Source organism: Anguilla rostrata, chromosome 17 (genome assembly GCF_018555375.3).
Source record: "Anguilla rostrata isolate EN2019 chromosome 17, ASM1855537v3, whole genome shotgun sequence".
Lineage (NCBI taxonomy): Eukaryota > Metazoa > Chordata > Actinopteri > Anguilliformes > Anguillidae > Anguilla > Anguilla rostrata.
The window spans coordinates 23146280-23167103 of NC_057949.1; the positions used below are offsets into that span (position 1 = coordinate 23146280).

A 20824-nucleotide genomic window follows, 5' to 3' on the forward strand; every position below is an offset into this window, starting at 1 on the left:
TGGCTCTTGTTTAGACCTCACACTCGGAGTTTCTCTTCATAGAGGCTAAAGAATAGGATTATTAAAATATATAAAGAATAAGGTTAAGCCACAGATTCTATAGACCAGCAAGATGGTCAGTGCTCCACGTTATTGCTATTGAAACATTACAATTTTCTGCACCTAATGAATATTCACAAAGTGCTGTGAATATTCATTAGGTGTGTGAAAGTTCATAAACTGTAACCGGAAGCTCATTACCAAATGGAATGTCCTGCATTTGGCAAATCAAGAGGACAGAACAGGAGCTGACTATCTGGGTAGTCTACTGAATCTGCGGTCTAGCCATACTGTGATGTGTCTACTTACAGACGTCGAGCCCAGTCTAGCATAATGCCATGCAGTTACATCACAGATAAAGTTTAAGACAGTGCCCGTGTGCACATATCTGCATTTACCGTAGGTTAGCACCAATAAGTATGCACTTGCTACAGTGTGCTATTTAACAACAGACAACACAAGAGATACATCAAGGCACACTCCTGAGGCCAAGAAGAATTTTGAAGTGCTGAATGCGCTTTTATTTCAGAACATATTTCCTTCTTTTTTTTTTTTACTCCATCAATTAAGGACTCCATCAAACAACCTTTCTTTGTAAAGGCGGAACACAAAGTGACATCACAAACACTGTAAGTATAACAGCAGTTTTTCTCTCTCTCTCTTTTAAAGCTATCGGTTTCGCAATGTAACAGCAACATTAAGCAATAAATAAGAGTTCATGGTAAAAATCTAAAAAAAAAAAATAAAAAAAAACATTAAGCAGACTTTGAAAACAGTCAGGATTGCATACTGAACAACAACAACAACAACAACAATAACAAAGGCAAGAAACAAAATATGCATTTGGCAAGAGCAAAAATAAAGAAAGAAAAAAAAAAAGAACAGAAGAAGCAACAAGCAACTTTTTGATTGACAGAGCGTACGGGACCTTTAACCTGATTGTCCTTCACGGCTGGGGAAGTGGGAGCCCGCGCACGGGACCATCAGATGCCCCTGCATCGCACGGCCTACCGACGACCGACGCTCCCGCGGCGCTGGGGAAGCATGTCGGTGCACAGTTCCGCGTTCGCAGAGCCTTGCTCATCGGGCAGAAAGCCTGGAAGCTACGTGCTAAACGGCTCCAAAACAAGGCGCAGGGTTCCGGAATAATTACAATACGTGAGCCAATCCGATTGCTGGGGGCCCTGGATCTCTTAAGATCCCAGATTGTACTTCCAAGCATATCCATTATAACAAAGTCCTACAGGCGCTTTGGTTTTTTTAAATTATTATTTTTTTAAACCAGATCTTGTTAACCCTGTGTTAATTCTCAAGTCTCTTTTCCAAATTATAGAGAAATTACAATCGAGAGGGGGATTTGGATTTTTCTTTTTCTTTTTTTAAAAAAGAGATCCTTAAGTAACAGCAAGGTAGGAAAGTCGTACAAGTGTTTCAAGAAAGTAGGCGACATTTTAGCTTTCTCTTTACCGCGACCACACTGCCCGCCGAGCGAGAGCGTGCAGCCTCAGTGTGGGGACGGGGGACGCGGGCGCTTAGTGTCTCTCCCTGGTCTCAACTTTCAGGGCTACAGCCATTCTGCTCCTCAAAGCAGCACTGCCAATGTGAAACAGCATAAAGCATAAATAAAAAAGAAAAAAAAAAAGAAAAAAAAGAAAAGAGAACTACAAACGCACACATACATGCTCACACACTCACGCACTCAAGCACTCAAGCACTCAAGCACACACGCACGCGCACACACACACGCGCGCACTATGAGGCGGTTACAGAAAGCCACTTGACAAATGACCTATGACCTATGACCCATGACTTTTTTTTTTTGTTTTTGTTTTTGTTAACAGGAGCCCTCTCCTCCTTGCGGGCAGTTTCTCTTTTCTGGATTTAAAGAAAGGCCCTGAGAGAAGTCTTCTTTCACTACAGCGTTCTCCCTCTCCCCCCACCTCCGCAGGAGGGGGGTCCAGTGCAGGATTTCTCTTTCCAAAAAAAATCCGAATCAATATTCACCAATCATAAAAAAATAACACCATCAAAAAACATTGCGAGAGGAATTCAATTCTCTATGTACAGCATACATATAGTCATATTTATACAATACCTTTTTATATACATATGGACAAAGAGAACAGATAAATATCCTGTACAATATTCACCTGATTCAGAAGACAGGCAAGAGGTACTGAAGTGTATGGCTTGATTGGAAAATCATTCTTACTCTCAAGAAATTATTTATTTATATTTATATATATATTTATATATATATATATATATATGTATATTTATGTATATATTTACATAACTACACATTAAAAACATCCCTGGAATTATCAGTGAGGTTTGGGGCTCCTGGGGTGCACATCCTCACTGGTGTGGTGAGGGTGACCCGTCCCAACGCCCCTGGTCACGCCCGGACCCCCCCCCCCCCCGGGGCGGTGTCAGTTCGGCGAGCGCGGTCCTGCCGGAGGAGCGCGGTTGGGATCGGGCGGTCACGTTCCCCGCGCTTCGAGGGTTCGTTCTTCTTCCCTCCCTCTGGGGAACTCTGAGGATCTCCGGGGCCTCGGATTGGCCTGGCGTTTTCGGGGATCGTCTCGCGGTGGCGTCGCCCGCTCCTCCTCCGGCGCTCGCGCGCCGTGACGCAGAGGGCTTCGGGGGCGGGGCCTGAGATACGGCTGAGCCGGAGCCCTCCGATTGGGCGCTCCCGCCGCCAATCACGGCGACTTCCCCGTGGGCGGGCCGTTTGGCGCCTCACAGTCACACCGCCACCTGTCGATGAAAACCGCGAACGCTCCGCCCCGTCCCGGCCAGCCTGAGCCAATGGGGAGAGGCCTGTCAGTAGTACTGCCCGAGGGGGTGGCCTCTTGCTAGCACAGGATGGACACGCCGTCCGCGCTGACCAGCTGGCCGCTGCCGGGGTCGTAGGTGCCGGCCAGGTAGTAGAGGTCCTGGCCCGGCCCGGCGCCGGACAGCTTCCTGTCTCGGCTCAGACGCTCGTACTCCTCCCGGCTCACCACCTGGCACCGGTGCGAGATGGTCTGCACGTCGTTCTCATCCTCGTGAGACGACTGGTACAGGGCATGCTGGGAAATGAGAGGTGGCCGCATTTACATTCACGTTTACACCCTTAAGCAGATGCTCTGATCCAGAGTGACCTACACAGCTGACATTCTTTTCACATGCCGCTGGACTGTTTTTTTTTTACTGAGGTAATTCAGGTTAAGTTCCTTACTCAACAGCCCCAACTGAGAAATGCACCTGGAATTCTGGGATTATAAGCCCAGTTCACTAACCACTGTACTACACTGCATTACATACTACACACCCCACATCTCCCTTCCCTCCTAACCCCACAAGGACAGTTTTGAACAGTTTCTACAAAGAACGGGGCATGTCTGAACACTCACATTCACAGAGCGCATACACGGCGATTAAAGGGTATGCGAGTCAAAGAAGCACATTTTTCGGAGCTAATGAACGTGCCCCAGCGCTTTCACTCTTCCACGTTTACTGACCGTAAAGACCGTCCCCAGACACGCTACATTAACCACGGCTCGTGGTTTACAGTGTCAATCTATAGTGAAGCCATCCAGGGATTTTTGCCAGCATCACAAGAACCCCCTCCCCCTTTAACAGATCAGTCACGTCCCAACTCTTGCAGAGCTCACGTTTATATTTTTGGGATTTTTGGAAAACTAAGATAATTTATCCGGAAGTCTATTCATATCACTTATGAAGTTAAGGAGTAATATATATAGTATAACCAACAAAAAGTACAGGAGCAAAAAATAAATAAACAAGATATTCTTAAAGCAAATTTTTATCAGTTTTTCTAAGGATCCACCAAATGGGCCTACAATTTCATGGACCCAAGTGTGTGAACTCCTGGCAACCCATTTGCCAGCAGTCCTGGCAACCCGTTTGCCAACGGTCGCAAGAGGCGCCAACCTACCTTGCCATCGCGGTGCCTCTTGCCCATCTTGGTCTCCTCCGGATGGTAAAACCACTTGACCTTCACCACCATGTTGGCCCAGGACTCCCAGAAGCTCTCGATGCGGCCGACGTAGGGCAGGTGGGGGCGGCCGGAGGAGAGGAAGATGGCGCAGTCGCCCACGCGCACCGTGTCCCGCCCGCGCACGATGGCTTTGTAGAAGAGCTTGCGCGCTTTCCCCTTCATCCCCCGTCTCTGCAAAAGCACGCGCCGCACAGATTCCATCAGGGCGTACTGACCCTAGGGGCTGGGGTCAGGGGTCAGGGGCCATGTTGAGTGTGTGTGTGTGTGAGGGTGAGTGTGTGAGTGTGGGTGTGCCTACAGGGCTAATGTCAGATCTGTCATGACTACAGCAGCTACTTATAAATCTGCTAATGGGTGCAAACACTCAAAAAACATCATAAAAACATCCCGTTCTTCCTGCATGTTTACTCCAGTAGGAGGCGCTGCTGTCATGAGAGGTATGGTGGCGTTAGCAGGTGACATGCAGTGATCGAGCAAACAGGACCTGGTGACTCACCTGTGTGGGGTTCCCAGACCACCTCCAGAGCTGGTGGGGGGGCAGGAAGGAGGAGATTTTGGGGATGGGGTGTCCGACCGGCGGCGGCAGCCGGTGCCGCTTGGGCCCGTCGCCGGACTCGTCGGCCTCGCCGGCGCTCTTGACGGGGGCCGCGGGGCACGGCTTCCTCTTCAGCGGCTTGCCGCCGCCGACGCCGTGCCCGACGGCCCCGCCCCTGGTGACCGCCACGGCCTTGGCGACGAAGGCCCGCTGCGGCGGGGGCGGCTCGGGCGGCTGCAGCAGCGCGTGGTGGGAGGAGAGGCAGCCCTGCAGGAGCAGCGTGGAGCCCTCCTCGTCCTCCGAGCTGTAGGAGGAGTCGTTCTCCGAGGAGCAGAGCGAGGAGCTGGACAGGGAGCCGGAGGAAGACGTGCTGGAGGAGGCGGAGGAAGAGGAGGAGACGGAGAGGCGGGAGAGGAAGCGGCCGGCCGTCCTAAGCCCTCCCGAGGCGGCGGCGGCGGCCAGAGCCCTCCTCTCCTCTTCCTCCTCCTCCTCTTCGTCCTCGTCCATGTCCGAGTAAGAGCTGTGGCAGTCGCTGTGGCAGCTGATGCCGAAGTCGGCGTACTCGCCCAGGGAGAGGGCGGGGCCGGGGGCGGGGCCGGGGGCGGGCTTTTGCAGCGGGGACGACCCCTTCAGGAGGAGCTCCACGCGGGTGCCGTCGCCGGTCTTGCTGTCCTTCACCAGCAGGACCGGGTGGGAGTAACCCACGGGGCGAGACACGCCCCTGCCCCCGAAACCCTTCTCCACTCTGCCCCCCGGCCCCGTCGCCCCCAGCAACAGCAAGGCCTTGCTGTTCTTGGTCTTGGGGGCCGTCACGCCCTCGTGGTCCAGTTTGACCAGGAACTCGGCGCCCCCGGTCTTCCTGCACCGCGGGGCGTCCCCCTCGCCGGGCCTCCTGCCCCGGCTGCAGGGGGCGCTGTTGCTGGTGAGGGGGGGCAGCGCGGCAGGCTGGCGGCCGAAGGAGGAGTAGCCGTTGGCGATGCTGCTGAAGGAGTCCACCTCGAAGGAGCTGCTGAAGATGGCCTTGGCCGGGGCGGCGATGGGGGCCGGCGCCAGCGGGAAGGCCTCCAGATCGCGGCCCTTCAGGGGCCTCCTGGGGCCCCCGTTCAGCTGGAAGAGGTCGTGCGGGGTCCTCTTTCGGGGGGCGGCCATGGCGGGCCAGCTGAAGAGTGGGGCGCTGCACTTTTTCACCATGTCTGACATGGGGTTCTTCTTCCCTGAGCCTTTCGGTCGGCCTGTCAATCAAACACACGCACACACGCACACACAAACACACACACACACACACACAAACACACACACAGATGAATGTATATCTGATACGTATTTATGTAATTGCCCTTTGACTTCTGAGAAATGCAGATATTATTCACGCACGTACACACGCACTCACACACACATGCATGCTGGGACATCCTTATTTATCCACGCTCTTTCATTCTCTGTATAGAATCCAGCAGATTCCGCATTAATATTTGTCCTGTCAGACACAGAGCACAGAGCAGCAGGGGGACGCCGTACCTCTCCTGGCCTTGTGGATGGCCGTCTTCTCCACAGTCTGGATCGTCTCCGCGTCCGGCTTCTCGGACGATGCGTCGCTGGGCGTCGACTTCTCCTGGGCGGAGCTTCTGCGGCCGCGGCGTCCGGAGACCAGCAGGGCAGGGGACGGTTCCGCACCTGTGCCAACGGAACGGGAGTTTTGATCGATCGGGGCCTTGCTGCCGCAGCACTCAGTACCCCTACAGACGCCACCCTCTGGGAACATCTTAAAACATTCTGGAGTCCACTCAAGACCCACACGGACTAAGTCCAGGCCTTTTTTTATCTTCGGACCAAAAGAAAGTGTCAAGGAGGGTTAGGGACCTAAAGCTGACTTCAGGTGTCATAGTAAAGGGAGTGAGTGAGTGAGTGAGTGAGTGAGTGAGTGACGTTCAGTTTGTGCAGTTTGTTCAGAATGAGAAGAAATACGTCCATTAGCAGCTGTGCTAATGAGCCGCGCGTGTGTGTGTGTGTGTGTGTGTGACAGAGGGCGTGTGTGCGTGTTCCTGTGGTCACAGAGCTAAGGGGAAGAACTCACAGTGAATCTGGTAGTCTGGCGGGAGGAGGCGGATGTTGGGCAGAGAGATCCGACCTCTGTCTCCATCGTCAAACTCCACCATAACGCTTCCCTCCTTGCCCTCCTCACCGGCGCCCCCTACAGACACATGAGAAAAGGCAAGCTTCAGAAACGCTGCAGACCCGTACACAGCCAATGCTCAAGCATCAGGACTCAAACTCAGACACATGAACGCAAACACTAAACCAAAAGAACATGAGAACACTGCAATACTATTATTATTATTATTATTATTATTATTAATAATATTATATCAATGATAATGGCCTGTGCAAACTCCATGCACACAGACCCAAGTGTAGAGCGCTGTATGGCTGTAGTGGAGCCTTAGTCTGACCTCTGCGCACGTATCCGGGATACAGGCACCGCGAGCGCTCGCTCCAGTACGCGCACACCCGCGTCCCCGCCGGCACCATCAGCTCCGTCTCCGGACGCACGTCCAGGACCTGACAGACACAGGGACACGCTTCCAGTCACCCTAGGGGGCCGCCATGCAAACGCAGGAAGCGGTTTGGGCAGAAGGCCTGCAGATGGGGAGTGAGTCATAGACCTCTTGCTTGGGAGCCCACATCTACCCACATAAGGGTTAGAGCTGCAGAAAGAGGTCTCTGCTTCTTCAGCGTGCACTGAGGAACACACACACACACCTACACACACACCTACACACACACACACACACCTACACATACACACACACACAGGCACACGCACGCACATGCACACACACCTACACATACACACACACACACACACACACACACACACACACACGCACACACACCTACACATACACACGCACACACACCACAACACACTACACACGCACACACACCTCACAACACACACGCACACACACCTACACATACACACACACACACACACACACGCACACGTGCACGCACACACAAACGCACATGCACGTGGGTACACACACACAAGCACACGCACACTCATACACACGTGTGCACATGCACACAAGCACACACACACCGGCGCATGCCTGTCCGCAGGAACAGGCAAAAATATTTATGGGCCCGGCGCCGCTCTCTGAGCTCTGTTGGGGGAGTGATTTACGGTTTCCATGGAGGGGACCCTTTGACTGACAGGGAAGGGGGGGGGGAGGGGTTAAGGGGAATCTGAATACCTGGCTGGGATCCGAAGGCAATGTCATCAAAGTTAAACAGCTGATGAGGGAACTGACAGATGAGAAGCAGACGGGGAGCGTAAATGGGAAACAGATGCTATCGGGCACAGCAGCGGAAAGCAAGACCGGCAACGGGGAGGGAGACTTCAAAAATGAAAAAAAAAAAGATTATTTGACAGCGCTGGTGAGATGTTTATGCTTTGTGAAAGAGGATTGTCTTTGGAAGTCAGGATACTGAGTTTGTGTGCGTTTGAGAGAAAACATCTCCATCAGTAGCTGTGTTTATGAGCTGCGTTTGTGTGTGTGTGCGTGCGTGCGTCTGTGTGTGTGACAAAGAGAAAGAGCCCTGTTCAACGAACAAGCTCAGGGAGTACTAGATCACCTGACCTGGAATCAGCTCATTGGCACTCCAAACACTGGTAGACCACATCCAGCTTATCAGCCAATCAACCCTTCTTCAGTAATGAACTTGTTTTTCATTCTTCTCAGTTGTTTACTCCACCCCCTGCCCCCAAACCACCCTTAAAATCAGTGTGTTTACTGTTTTTTGTTATAGCCTATGGAATCTGTTGCCCAGGTCCATGTGTGTGTGTGTGTGTGTGTGTGTGTGGGCGTGGCTCAGAGAGCGCGAGTCTGATTAGGCACACACCCCTGTTGACTTTGATAAGATTCGTTATAATGAGTCCAGTAGGAAACACACACACACACACACACACACAAAGGAAACGAAAGAACTGAGACCCTGGATCAGGAAACCACACCACAATACACCAAACCACACCAGAGCCCTCCTCGCACTGACACCTGACCTGGCCTGACCTGGAAGTGCTTCATAAAACAGATTTACGCAGATTAAATCTGTAATTTATTTATACTGAAGAGTCACAGACACACACGCATACACGCACATACACACACGCGCAAACACACGCATACATACACACCCACACACACATTTAACACAGATGTTCACCCAGTCCTCTGCATGCTGGTGTTCCCTGCTCATATGGTGGGGTGGGATGGTGGGGTGGGGGGGTAGGACGGGGGGGTGGGTTGAACTGCTGAATATGCAATGACAGTGCAGTGGAGAGGAGAGGAGGGAAATGAGAGTGGAGGAGGAGAGGAGGGAAATGGTAAAGGAGGAGAGCAGAAGAGGAGGATGAGGGGGGAGAGAAGGCTTTTTTCGTCTTTATAGAGCGGGAACTCACCGCTTCTTGAAGGAGTTGTTCCAGGGAGTAGATTCTGGGGCGGTTTCCTCTCTCCCCATCAATCACAACACTGTAGCTGTGAGAGAGCAGATTTCTTTAAGCTGTGTGTGCGCGTGTGTGTGTAGTGTGTGTAGTTTGTGCGTGTGTGTGTGTGTGTGTGTAGTGTGTGTTGTGTGTGTGTGTGTGTGTGTAGTTTGTGAGTGTGTGTGTGTGTGTGTGTGTGTGTGTGTGTGTGTGTGTGTGTGTAGTTTGTGTGTGTGTGTGTGTGTGTGTAGTTTGTGAGTGTGTGTGTGTGTGTGTGTGTGTGTGTGTGTGTGTGTGTGTGTAGTTTGTGAGTGTGTGTGTGTGTGTGTGTGTGTGTGTGTGGGTGTGTGTAGTTTGTGAGTTGTGTGTGTGTGTGTGTGTGTGTGTGTGTGTGTAGTGTGTGTGTTGTGTGTGTATGTGTGTGTGTGTGGTGTGTGTGTGTGTAGTGTGTGTGTGTGTGTGTGTGTGTGTGTGTGTGTGTGTGTGTGTGTGTTAGTGTGTGTGTGTGTGTGTGTGTGTGTGTGTGTGCAGCGTGTGTGTGCTCAGTCCTAACAGATCAGCAGTAAAACAGACACTGACTGTCACTAATGGAATGAGCTGGAACAGCTGCAGACAAACAGAGCATAGAGCAGTGCACTTAAACCCAACTCATTCTAAAGGTCCTTTTCTCTCTCTCTCTTTTTTACATGTTTAGACTGGGGCGGCCAATCCCGGTGCCTAAACCTGCCCGGGATGTTTTCCTTCTGTCTGAAGCGCTTAACCAAACATTTTTTATTGTCTCCAGCTGAGACGCCTCCGTGACGCATAATCTTAACAACAACAAAGTTACCAGGAGATCCACAGGGATCCAGCAATGCAGAACCTGGGCTGTGACACAGGTCTGAGTGTGTGTGTGCGTGTGCATACATGCGTGTATGGAAGTGTGTGTGTGTGTGTGTGTGTGTGTGTGTGTGTGTGTGTGTGTGTGTGTGTGTGTGTGTGAGTGTGAGTGTGTGTGTGCGTGCTTACATGTCAGGCAGTTCCAGTGTTCGGACGGTGGCAGCATACAGCAGCTCGTCCTCCTTGGAGATCAACACCTTCAGTCCGTCCGCCAGCCGCTCTTTGGTCAGAACACAGTCAGGGGCAGCTGTGTATGGAGCACACAAGCACGCACACACACACACACACACACAAACACACAAACACACACACACACACACAAACACACAAAAACACACGTGATCATCATCATCATCACCACCCGTAATGCCTCACAGACTCTCACGCTACTTCATCACACCTGTGTGTTTGCAGCTAAGAGATGTTCCATCTTGTTTAGTTCCGGTGGTCAGATTCTGTAGTTAGTACATACAGCTTAACTGTGGTCTCAGCCACCAGCTGCAAGACTCACCAGCAAGTGTGGGAGTCGTACGCCCAATCAAGACTAAAATTTGCAGAGCTAAAAAATTATATAATACAGATTTTTTTAAAAATAATACTGTGGCAGAAGAACAAGCTTAGAAACACAACAACAGATTATTTACAGCCTTCCCAGTTCTGCTTAATATAAACTTGCCCCGATAAACCAATCAAAGGTGTGATTTTCCATTAGAGCAGAGTTTTGGGGGCGGGGCTGCGCTACTGGGCGGAGCCTCACCTGGGGGGCTCCTCTGCGGATTGGAGGGCCGCTTTGAGTGGCTGCTGTCCCCTTCTCCCTCAGAGAAGCTGCCGTCCTCGTCCATCCGGAAGCCCTCGTCCGCCGCAAAGCTCTCCAGCAGCCGACTCACCGCACGGCCCTTAGGCTGGGGAAACAGGAAGTGAGGTTCGTCATGTGACCCGGGCATACGTTTTGAGTCAAGGAACACATATCTGACGTGTCTTCATTCATTTTACATATCCCTCTATGTTGTTGTTTTCACTGATTTCTGTAGGCGTTGTGCAATTCGTAGAAAGCTATTTTCTACCGATAATAAAGACACTTCAATTTTAATTTAAGACAGAGGGAGAGAGAGAAAAAAGAGAGTGTATGAATGGATATAGAGAGAAGAAATATAGAGAGATAAAGAGATACAGAGAAGAGGGTAACAGTGAAAAATTGAGAGGAAGGGAGGCAGTGAGAAAAAAGAGAAAGACAGAGACAGCAGATGACAGAGATAGAGATGGAGAAGGAGATAACTGGGCTCTCACGCTCACTAAACTAACTCTCTCAGGTGAACATGCTCATATTTTCTTTTCTCATGGCTTCAGAGAGTATCGCCACTAACAGTAATCTTCCACTGAGTCTCCGAGAGTGCTGAGCTCATCGCCCTCGGGGTGAAATATCACTCCGCTCACCGCAACAGTGAGCGGAATCTGGTTCCCCCACCCCAAATCCACCCTCAAAAAACAGAGACGCCAAGGTGCTCTGTCTGCGGGCCCGAATGCCTCTCCGGTGAGGCACCGGCTTTGATTGATGAGCCTGACGTTTGCTCGCCAGGGCTCTGCTGCGCTCTTCCAGTTAACTCCCTATCCGCTCAGCACACGCCCATGTTGTGAGTCTGAGCGATTTAGCAGCTCTCGTGTTTACAGGCATTACAGTGTCTTATGCATACGGGGGTCTTCACTGTAGTCCACCAGGTATTTTTGCAGAGGAGGGCAACGGGTTCTTTAGGAGTGCCACCACCAAGCATGTAAGCTCTCAAACTACGGTTGATCACTCATGAATGACTGCCTTTTGTCTGATAGCTTTGGGTAGTCTTAAGAGTACAATGCCCTGTGGCTTCAGCTGTACCACAAAGGTGTACAACCAGTGGTGTTTATTCAGGTGTGTGTATGTGTGTATGTGTGTGTGTAACGTGCGTGAGTGCGTGTGTGTGTGTGTGTGTGTGGGTGTGTGATTGCGTGTGTGTGTGTGTGTGTGTGGGTGTGTGGGTGTGTGAGTGTGTGAGTGTGTGAGTGTGTGAGTGTGTATGTGCATGCATGGATGTGAGGTGGAGGTAGACATTTTGAGGTGAGGTTGGAGTGCTGTGGAGTTTTTTGGGTTGAATGTGGGACCCTCTCACCTGCTTGCTCCTGCCTCTCCTGTCCCTGCTGTTCTCCTCACTGGAGGGAGACTGTGCCCGGCCAATCCAACAGCTTCTCCTCTGTGACATCAAGAAAAAAGGAGGAGTTTAAACAGGATGAATCAGACACAGAGTGGATCTGTTTGTTTTTCTTGGTTCTTCATATATAACAAATAAAAAACGTACAGGATCTTTAAAATAATGGGGCTAATTTTGAACACATATCCTTTTGGTTGGAAGCTGAATAAATCTGGCTTTGGCTCTGGCTCTTCAGCAACGACAGGCCTTATTTATCAAATGCTCATGGACGCACAGCTGTATTTATTACGACAGAAACCTCAACGCATAAACAACAAACGAAATGTAGAACTGATCCACAAGGCCAACCTATTAATGAATAAGCTCACTGCCAAATGTAATGTTTTTAAATTACACTGCTACCAACTGTGGCTGTGGGGGGACGACAATGTTTTGTTGGTCTAGCTGCTCAGATAGGAAGGATTTCATTGCATAACGCAAATTACAGACTTGGTTTAAGTCAACTGATTCTTCCTTAGCAGACAGTAGCCTGTTTCACATTGTGAGATATTTACTCAATGCATGTGTTTAGACACTTGACAGTGTTACAAATGGTTTGTTGATCTAACAGCTATCTGTGCCACTTTTGATCAGCAATACAGTCATTATATAACCTATAATGATGTTAAGTTAAACACGTTCCGTGACATTTACAAGTTCTTCGTATTTCCTAAGCAGAAAGATCAATAAAAAAAAGACCTTAATTGCCCTGTCCAGACTGTCAAAAATCGACCAATAGGAAATATGCAAAGGTCAGGTCAGAAGCAATCGTAAATATTTGATCCCGTGTACATCAACCTTCAATAAATCTGGCATACCGCGAGGAAATGAGCGTGCGTACACTCCGCGATCTGAGTGTCTGAGCGTGCGCGATCATCTGGTAAATAAGCGGCGATGCCTCATGCACAAGCACGCCCGCGCACTGAGCTTCACAGACCTAGCGGAGGTTTAAATTCCAAACGTTTTCGAAAAGGTTTCCCTTTCTAGTTCGCACCAAGCTTTAAGAGATGGATTTTGGGTAAGGGTCCTGTGACAGACTGGTGTCCAGTCCAGGGCATGTGATCACATGAAATCTCAAAATCAAGGACACTTACTGCAAACATATTCTTCACAGCTGACAGTCAACATATTTACGGAGAGACATTAAGTACAATAAACATCATTCGTCTGACTCTCTGTATATACATACACGTGCGCGTGTGTGTGAGTGTGTGTGCGTGCGCGTGTGTGTGAGTGTGTGTGTGTGCGCGCATGTGTGTGAGTGTGTGTGTGTGTGTGTGCGCGCGTGTGTGAGTGTGTGTGTGTGTGTGTGTGCGCATGTGTGTGTTTGTGTGTGAGTGTGAGTGTGTGTGTGTGAGCATGTGTGTGAGTGTGTGCGTGCGCGTGTGTGTGTGTGTGTGTGTGTGTGTGAGTGTGTGCGTGTTTATGTGTGCGTGCGCTCTTGAGGCTCGTACCTCGAGAGGCACTTAAAGGTAAGATGGCCTGTCTCCAGCTGTACCGGCGCTGGCTCACTGTGCTAACTGTGCTAACTGCGCTGTTGTGTAAGTGGCCCGGGCTAGCGGAGCCGCTGGGTGAATCGCACGCGTACGGGGCGCGCTCTGTGGGCGGCGGCGGTGCTCACCGCGCTCACCGCCCCGGGCAGCCCCCGCAGCGCCGTGCTCTTGCGCGTGGCCCTCTTCAGCCGCTCGCTCGCCGTGGGCAGGCTCCCGAGCGCCGCCGCGCGCCGGTAGGGCCCGCCCCCGGGCCCCGGCCTCCCCCACAGCGGCTGCAGCGCCTTGGGCTTGGGCCCGCGCTTCCTCCTCGCCCCCGGCGGCTCCCTCCTGGCCGCGGCCAGGGGCGCCGGCCTGCGGAGGGCGCTCTTCTTCGCCCTCACCTTCACCTCGCCTTCCGCGCCGGCCACGCCGTGCGACCCTGAAGAGGGGGGGAGAGAGAGAGAGAGAGAGAGAGAGAGAGAGAGAGAGAGAGAGAGACAGAGAGAGAGAGAGAGAGAGAGAGAGAGAGAGCCGGGGACGAGGGGATTTGGGTTAGCCTCTTGCTAACAGTCTGAGCAACCGCACAAGGGGGAAGGGAGAGCGCTTCTCCACGCCCCAAACACCAATTTGAGGAGTCCCGCTGCGCCCAGCAATCGCGCCCATCAGGAGAAGCGGGGTGGCCAGGAGGACCGTCTCTCAGCGGGGTGCCTCTGATTCCTGCACCCCCCTCGCTGTGGGCCGTCAGCCTCGTCAAACGCCACCCCCAGCACCCCGCCCCCGCCCCCCCCCCGCTCATCGCGCCCTTCCCAGCCCTCGGAGGAGACCGGACGGTTTTTCGTTGAGCGGGTAAGCCCCGCGTATCGCCTGACAAATTACTTAACGAGCTAGCGCCACACACGCCTTTTCCCACACTCGGCTGCCCGGGGGGCAGTTCCCAGGTGATTGACGGCAGTGTGCGCGCAGTACGAGCACCTGAGGAGCTTCGCCGTGACGACTTCAAAAGAGAGCACCAAACAACCCGGACAACTGCAATCCTGTGAAAAACCTACCATTACGTGACAAGATTTTTAAAAAAGTAAACACAGGGAACCGATGTCACAGGTTACTTTTAAACAGAAATGTTGGTGTGAATGCACTGCACAACGCACAGTCATCGAATGGTTTTCCAGCTGGCATTAGTTACATTTGTTGAACTTTAATGTACATTGTTAATTAATTCTGTGAAGAGCCAAGCCTTACCATGAAGTCCCTGTCTCTCTTTCTTGTTCCGAGCTTTCTGATTGGCTTCCAGCTTCACAATGGAGGACGGGGAGGGGCCAGTCATGGCCAAACTTGCGGAAGTGTCCTTTGAAGGCATCGCTTTAATGTCACCCGGCCCGTCCTCACTGTCATAGCTGCATTCATCCTCATCTTCCTCTGTAGGGTGGGATGAAGACACAGATCAGCATCATTCCAGACCCCAATCCTGTTTCAGTTCCCTGCATAATGCTAATATGTATATATACAGTACATCATATTATGTCATATAGGTCAAATATGATTACATGCACATTAAATTTCATTGAGCTTTTTAGCTCGAACAAAATAACAATGGCAGTAACAAGGACTGATCTAATATTATGTATAAATAGATAAACATTCCTGATATATTTCCTAGATGCAAAAAAACACATATTATACTGATTCCCTAGGGCTTGATTTTATTCAGGAATAAACACTAGCTCTGCTCGGTCCTATGAGAACCCAAGATGCCAGTAAGCCTGGACCGATGTCTACCGCATCGCATTATCATACACTGAGAGTCCACACAGTTACATAGCGCTGTGTCCCAGTCAATCAGCAGGGACCAGAACGATGCAGCCAATCACACCGCAGCTCCAGCACTCCACCAATAGGAGGAGCATTTTTGCCGGCAGCTGTCGGAAGCTGCGGCGGCGAGTCTCACATCGCTGCGATGGCACGGCGGGGGTGTCGGGTGTCGGGGCACCGCTGACACACGTGTCATTTACAAGTGCCCGTGTCAACACTCCCCCTCACGCCCCGGCACGGAGGCAGGCATGCCTTTCGGGGCAATTAACTAATTCTCCGCCGGGACCCGGGGACAGCCGGGGGACGCCCCTCGCGTGTTTACCCCCCCGGCCTCCCCGCGCGGCGCTCACCCCGCCCCACCAAGGTGACGGAGCGGCCCTGCCAAGCCTTCAGCGGCACGCTGCTCTGGGTGAAGAGAGAGCGGCAGGCTGCCCTGGGTGTAGAGAGAGCGGCAGGCTGCCCTGGGTGTAGAGAGAGCGGCACGCTGCTCTGGGTGTAGAGAGAGCGGCACGCTGCTCTGGGTGTAGAGAGAGCGGCACGCTGCTCTGGGTGTAGAGAGCGGCGCTCTGCTCTGGGTGAAGAGAGCGGCAGGCTGCTCTGGGTGTAGAGAGCGGCACGCTGCTCTGGGTGAAGAGAGAGCGGCACGCTGCTCTGGGTGTAGAGAGGGCGGCACGCTGCCCTGGGTGTAGAGAGAGCGGCACGCTGCTCTGGGTGTAGAGAGAGCGGCACGCTGCTCTGGGTGAAGAGAGCGGCGCTCTGCTCTGGGTGTAGAGAGTGGCAGGCTGCTCTGGGTGAAGAGAGCGGCGCTCTGCTCTGGGTGTAGAGAGCAGCACGCTGCCCTGGGTGTAGAGAGCAGCCCTCAGCCTCCCGGTCTCAGCAAGAAAAAGTGAGAATGTGTGTGTGTGTGTGCGCATATGAGAGAGAGAGAGAAACTGAGGGAGAGAAAGACAGAACGAGTGGGTGTGTGTGTGTGTGTGTGTGTGTGAATGCATTATTCTGAATCTGTGACCGCGGTTCTTTTACCTGTGTCACTTTGGCCCCCAGACTCCACGCTGAGTCTGTGCTCAGACTTGGGGCCCCTCTGGCACAGTCGCGCGGGTCCCACGCTGGACCCAGGGGTGCCCCGTCGGCGGAACCCCGGCCCCACGGCCGTTTTGGGCCTCTGTTTGAACTGGGCCAGCTTGGACCCGAGTACGCCCTGACGCCCGTTCTGCTTACAGCATCGCCCCTTCATCTGGGGGAAATCAGGGCGGAGAGAGGCGCGGTTAGACTCAGATAGAGGCGGGGTCAGTCTCAGGGAGAGGCGCGGTTAGACTCAGATAGAGGCGGGGTCAGTCTCAGGGAGAGGCGCGGTTAGACTCAGATAGAGGCGCGGTTAGACTCAGACAGAGGCGGGGTCAGTCTCAGATAGAGGCGCGGTTAGACTCAGATAGAGGCGCGGTTAGACTCCGATAGAGGCGCGGTTAGACTCCGATAGAGGCGGGGTCAGTCTCAGATAGAGGCGCGGTTAGACTCATATAGAGGCGGGGTCAGTCTCAGGGAGAGGAGGGGTCAGTCACACAGAGAGGCGGGGTTAGACTCAGATAGAGGCGGGGTCAGTCTCAGGGAGAGGAGGGGTCAGTCACATAGAGAGGTGGGGTTAGTCTCAGATAGAGGCGGGGTCAGTCTCAGACAGAGGCGGGGTTAGCCTCAGGGAGAGGTGGAGTTAGTCTTACAGAAAGGTGGAGTTAGACTCAGAGAAAGACGGAGTCGGACAGAGAGAGAGGAAAAGAAAGGGCGTTTTAAATTACTTGCCATTTTAGTTTCGACACATGCATAAAACACGCATTTCATAACCGAAAACAGAATTTAACCCCGAAAAAACATTTATGTTTGAAGTGTAAATGTGATTCACATAGGCTACAACAGGTCGGTCAACTATAATACCATTTAATACATTTTTATTACACTGTGTCAAAAAAGGAATTCCTATTACAAACTGTTAAGCGCTGTTACAAGCGCTGTTCTTTTCCGGGTTTTAAAATGGGCCTGGTAGAGCCCTGGTAGCATTTTTTCCTTCTTGGCAGGACTGCAGCGAGGCGAATAAAACATTTTAAACACACTGTAAATGTTCCAACGGCCCCATTGTCACGAGCAGCGATTGGAAAGGGCTCGGGGGCCACAGACCTGCGCCGCGCTCAGCTGGTCAAAGCTCCCATTGGACAGCCTCCTCTTCTTCCTCGGAGTCTCTCCGCCCCCTCTCAGGTCGTCAGGCAACAGGCCGAGCCCCCCCAGAGACCTGCCAATCACAGAGGAAGCGGGTATTCTTAGAAAAGAATGGAGGCGGTATCAAAAGGAAGAAAGGGAGCCGGCGAGAGGGGGATCGGAGCTGAGCCGCGCTCTCCCCGAGCGGTAAGAGCCGGCGTTCCTTCCTGCGACGAAGGGAAGTGGGCACGCTCGAGAAAGCGGGATCTAACACCACAGCCCGCCGCGTTCGGGGGGGCCGAGCCGGGGTTAAGGCTCCCCGCTGCTCCATCACAGCTCCCCGGCGCATTAAGGGTTGTATCCCCCCCCCCCACCGAATCGAGACTGAGGGCGGGTACACGAAGCAGCAGATACTAGCGCTCAGCGGCGCAGCCCTACTCAAATGTCAAAGCTTTCTGGTCGCATTTCCATAACAATGCGACTTCCCCCTCCGCCCCCCCCCACCCCGCCCCGCTGCAAGCAACAGCGTTACGACCCGCGAGGAATGCCCTTGAAACGCGCTGGAACGCCAGGGACCACACGCGCGCAAAAAAGAGCCATGCTGTACCCAAACAAAAGAGCCCCCGTCCTTCCCCCCTCCTTCCCCCTCACCCGAACCCCCTGTATCCCCACAGACACAATATGACTTCAATCACACTTACAGTAAAAGACATAGAGCAATCTGCACCCTGAATTTCTTTGATCTCTCTGCAAAGCCCGGACAGCTCTGAACTGAAGCCTCGGTCATGCTAACCCTGATACCACTCTGTCTGCGCTGCTGCTTTCTGCTCTGGGACCAAGGCGAGTTGGGCAGGGCAAGGCAGGGCGTGGCAGGTGGGGGGTGGGGGGGGGCGTTCTGATGTGCTACACCAGAGGTGCGGCCGGGTGCATGTTTATATTATCACCCAGCACCATGACACCTCATTCAACCAGCTAACCATGGTCTTAAATCTTTGCGGACCTGGATAAGTAGAATCGGGCGTCTTACTGGTGGGCTAAAACGAAAGCCTGCACCCACGCCGGCCCTTTCGGGGATAAGACCGGGTGTCCCCGTGCCGCACGGTCCCAGAGAAGACTGCAGGTGAGAGGCCATGCACAGCCAGGTCCGGCAGGCCTGGGCGGCGACGACCGTGGCGTGATGTCAGCGGCCGCTCCTCCTAATGAAACGCGCGCGGTTCCAGCCCGTGTGGTTGGGGGGGTGGGGGAGGTGGGGGGAGGGGGCAGTCTCACGGTGACTAATTAAACAGGACACTGATTACCAGGGCTTCTTTTGTGTCCTCTGCTGTCTCCCCACCCCGCGCGCTCTCCAGACAGCTGCACTCTTGTTGCCATCAGGACCTTAGGCCCGCACTTGTCTAAATAGGGGGACGGGAGATTTGGGGGATGGGGGGGGGGTGTCAGGGGCGGAGGCTGAATGGCGAGAAGCTGTTTGTTCATTAACTTCGCTGACCCACTGTGTTCCTTCAGCAACAGTCTAAACACCCCCCACCCCCCCCCACCCCGGGCTTACCCAGGGTGCTTTGCTGCATGCAGATATGACCGCTGAAGGCAGATTCGCTGCCACTGCGCTCTAGAGCAGGTGCCCCCATCTCTGGAAGCAGGGGGCCACGCCCATTGCTGACTTTTGCTTCCACCTTAAAATCATCAGCTAATACGCCCCGAGAAACCAAGTCACTGTGTACATGTAATCCAGCAGACCACGTGCTGCTCCAGGACAGGGGTTGGGCAGCTGGGCGCTGGGGTTGGGGCAGCTGGGCACTGGGGTTGGGGAGGGGGCACTGGGGTTGGAGCGGCACTGGGTGGGCAGGGGCACTGGGGTTGGGGAGGAGGGCACTGCGGTTGGGAGGAGGGCACTGGGGTTGGGCAGCGGGGCACTGGGGTTGGGGAGGGGGCACTGGGTTGGGGAGGAGGGCACTGGGGTTGGGGAGGAGGGCACTGGGGTTGGGAGGAGGGCACTGCAGTTGGGAGCTGGGCACTGGGGTTGGGGAGCTGGGCACTGGGGTTGGGAGGGGGCACTGGGTTGGGAGCGGGCACTGGGGTTGGGGAGGAGGCACTGCGGTTGGGAGCTGGGCACTGCGGTTGGGGAGCTGGGGCACTGGGGTTGGGGAGCTGGGCACTGGGGTTGGGGAGGGGGCACTGGGTTGGGGAGCGGGGCACTGGGGTTGGGAGCTGGGCACTGGGGTTGGGGAGCGGGGCACTGGGGTTGGGAGCTGGGCACTGGGGTTGGGGAGGGGCACTGGGTTGGGGAGCTGGGGTGGAGGGCACTGGGGTTGGGCAGCGGGGCACTGGGGTTGGGCAGCTGGGCACTGGGGTTGGGGAGCGGGGCACTGGGGTTGGGGAGCTGGGCACTGGGGTTGGGGAGGGGGCACTGGGTTGGGAGGGGCACTGGGTTGGGAGGGGCACTGGGTTGGGCAGCGGGCACTGGGGTTGGGAGGGGGGCACTGGGGTTGGGGAGCGGGCACTGGGGTTGGGAGCGGGCACTGGGGTTGGGCAGCTGGGCACTGCGGTTGGGGAGCTGGGCACTGGGGTTGGGGAGCGGGGCACTGGGGTTGGGGAGCTTGGCACTGGGGTTGGGGAGCTGGGCACTGGGGTTGGGCAGCGGGGCACTGGGGTTGGAGTGGAGGGCACTGGGGTTGGGGAGGAGGGCACTGCGGTTGGGGAGCGGGGCACTGGGGTTGGGCAGCGGGGCACTGGGGTTGGGGAGGAGGGCACTGCGGTTGGGGAGCGGGGCACTGGGGTATGGTATCTGCTCTTTCTTCAGACACTGGAAGCTACAAATGGCTGCTGAGCTACATTCAGAACGAGTAATAGCCTTACTTCGCCTGATAACAGTTCTGAAGCTCTATCTGATTGTGCAACAGGGCACTTTAAATGAAGATCGTCCCAAAAGTGTTCTCATTCCGTTCTCATTTGAGCTCTAATTCTGTGCACCTCCAGTTAAATCATTTTTTTTTACTTCACAAAAGGGAAAACACAATTGGTTACACAATTGGTTATTCGTTAAAATCTCCCCGTTATAATTATAATAACGTACGTGAAGAGCACAAAGATAGTGGCCCCATATTAAACGCAATTAAGTAAAATAAGAAGTCTGTTGCTGGCAGGGGAGTCTTCCTAAAGCTGGAGAGTGTATTAAGTAAAAATTTGTTGGGA

General features: G+C 53.4%; 1 protein-coding gene across 9 annotated transcripts in view; it reads right to left on the reverse strand.

Annotated features, from left to right (window-relative positions):
• Window positions 1-535: 535 nt before the first annotated feature.
• LOC135243054 (BAH and coiled-coil domain-containing protein 1) overlaps window positions 536-20824 on the reverse strand; it is a 95341-nt gene continuing 75052 nt past the window's right edge. For all 9 annotated transcript variants that reach the window (XM_064314542.1, XM_064314534.1, XM_064314540.1 and 6 more), the window contains 14 exons: window positions 17615-17726; window positions 16472-16682; window positions 14879-15055; window positions 13789-14078; window positions 12090-12170; window positions 10706-10850; window positions 10078-10195; window positions 9046-9121; window positions 7031-7139; window positions 6655-6771; window positions 6099-6254; window positions 4542-5812; window positions 3983-4216; window positions 536-3113 (listed from right to left, as the gene is read on the reverse strand). In XM_064314542.1, coding sequence (XP_064170612.1) covers window positions 2898-3113; window positions 3983-4216; window positions 4542-5812; window positions 6099-6254; window positions 6655-6771; window positions 7031-7139; window positions 9046-9121; window positions 10078-10195; window positions 10706-10850; window positions 12090-12170; window positions 13789-14078; window positions 14879-15055; window positions 16472-16682; window positions 17615-17726 — 3313 coding nt within the window. In that variant the 3' untranslated portion in view covers window positions 536-2897. The remainder of the gene's footprint in view (window positions 3114-3982; window positions 4217-4541; window positions 5813-6098; window positions 6255-6654; window positions 6772-7030; window positions 7140-9045; window positions 9122-10077; window positions 10196-10705; window positions 10851-12089; window positions 12171-13788; window positions 14079-14878; window positions 15056-16471; window positions 16683-17614; window positions 17727-20824) is intronic.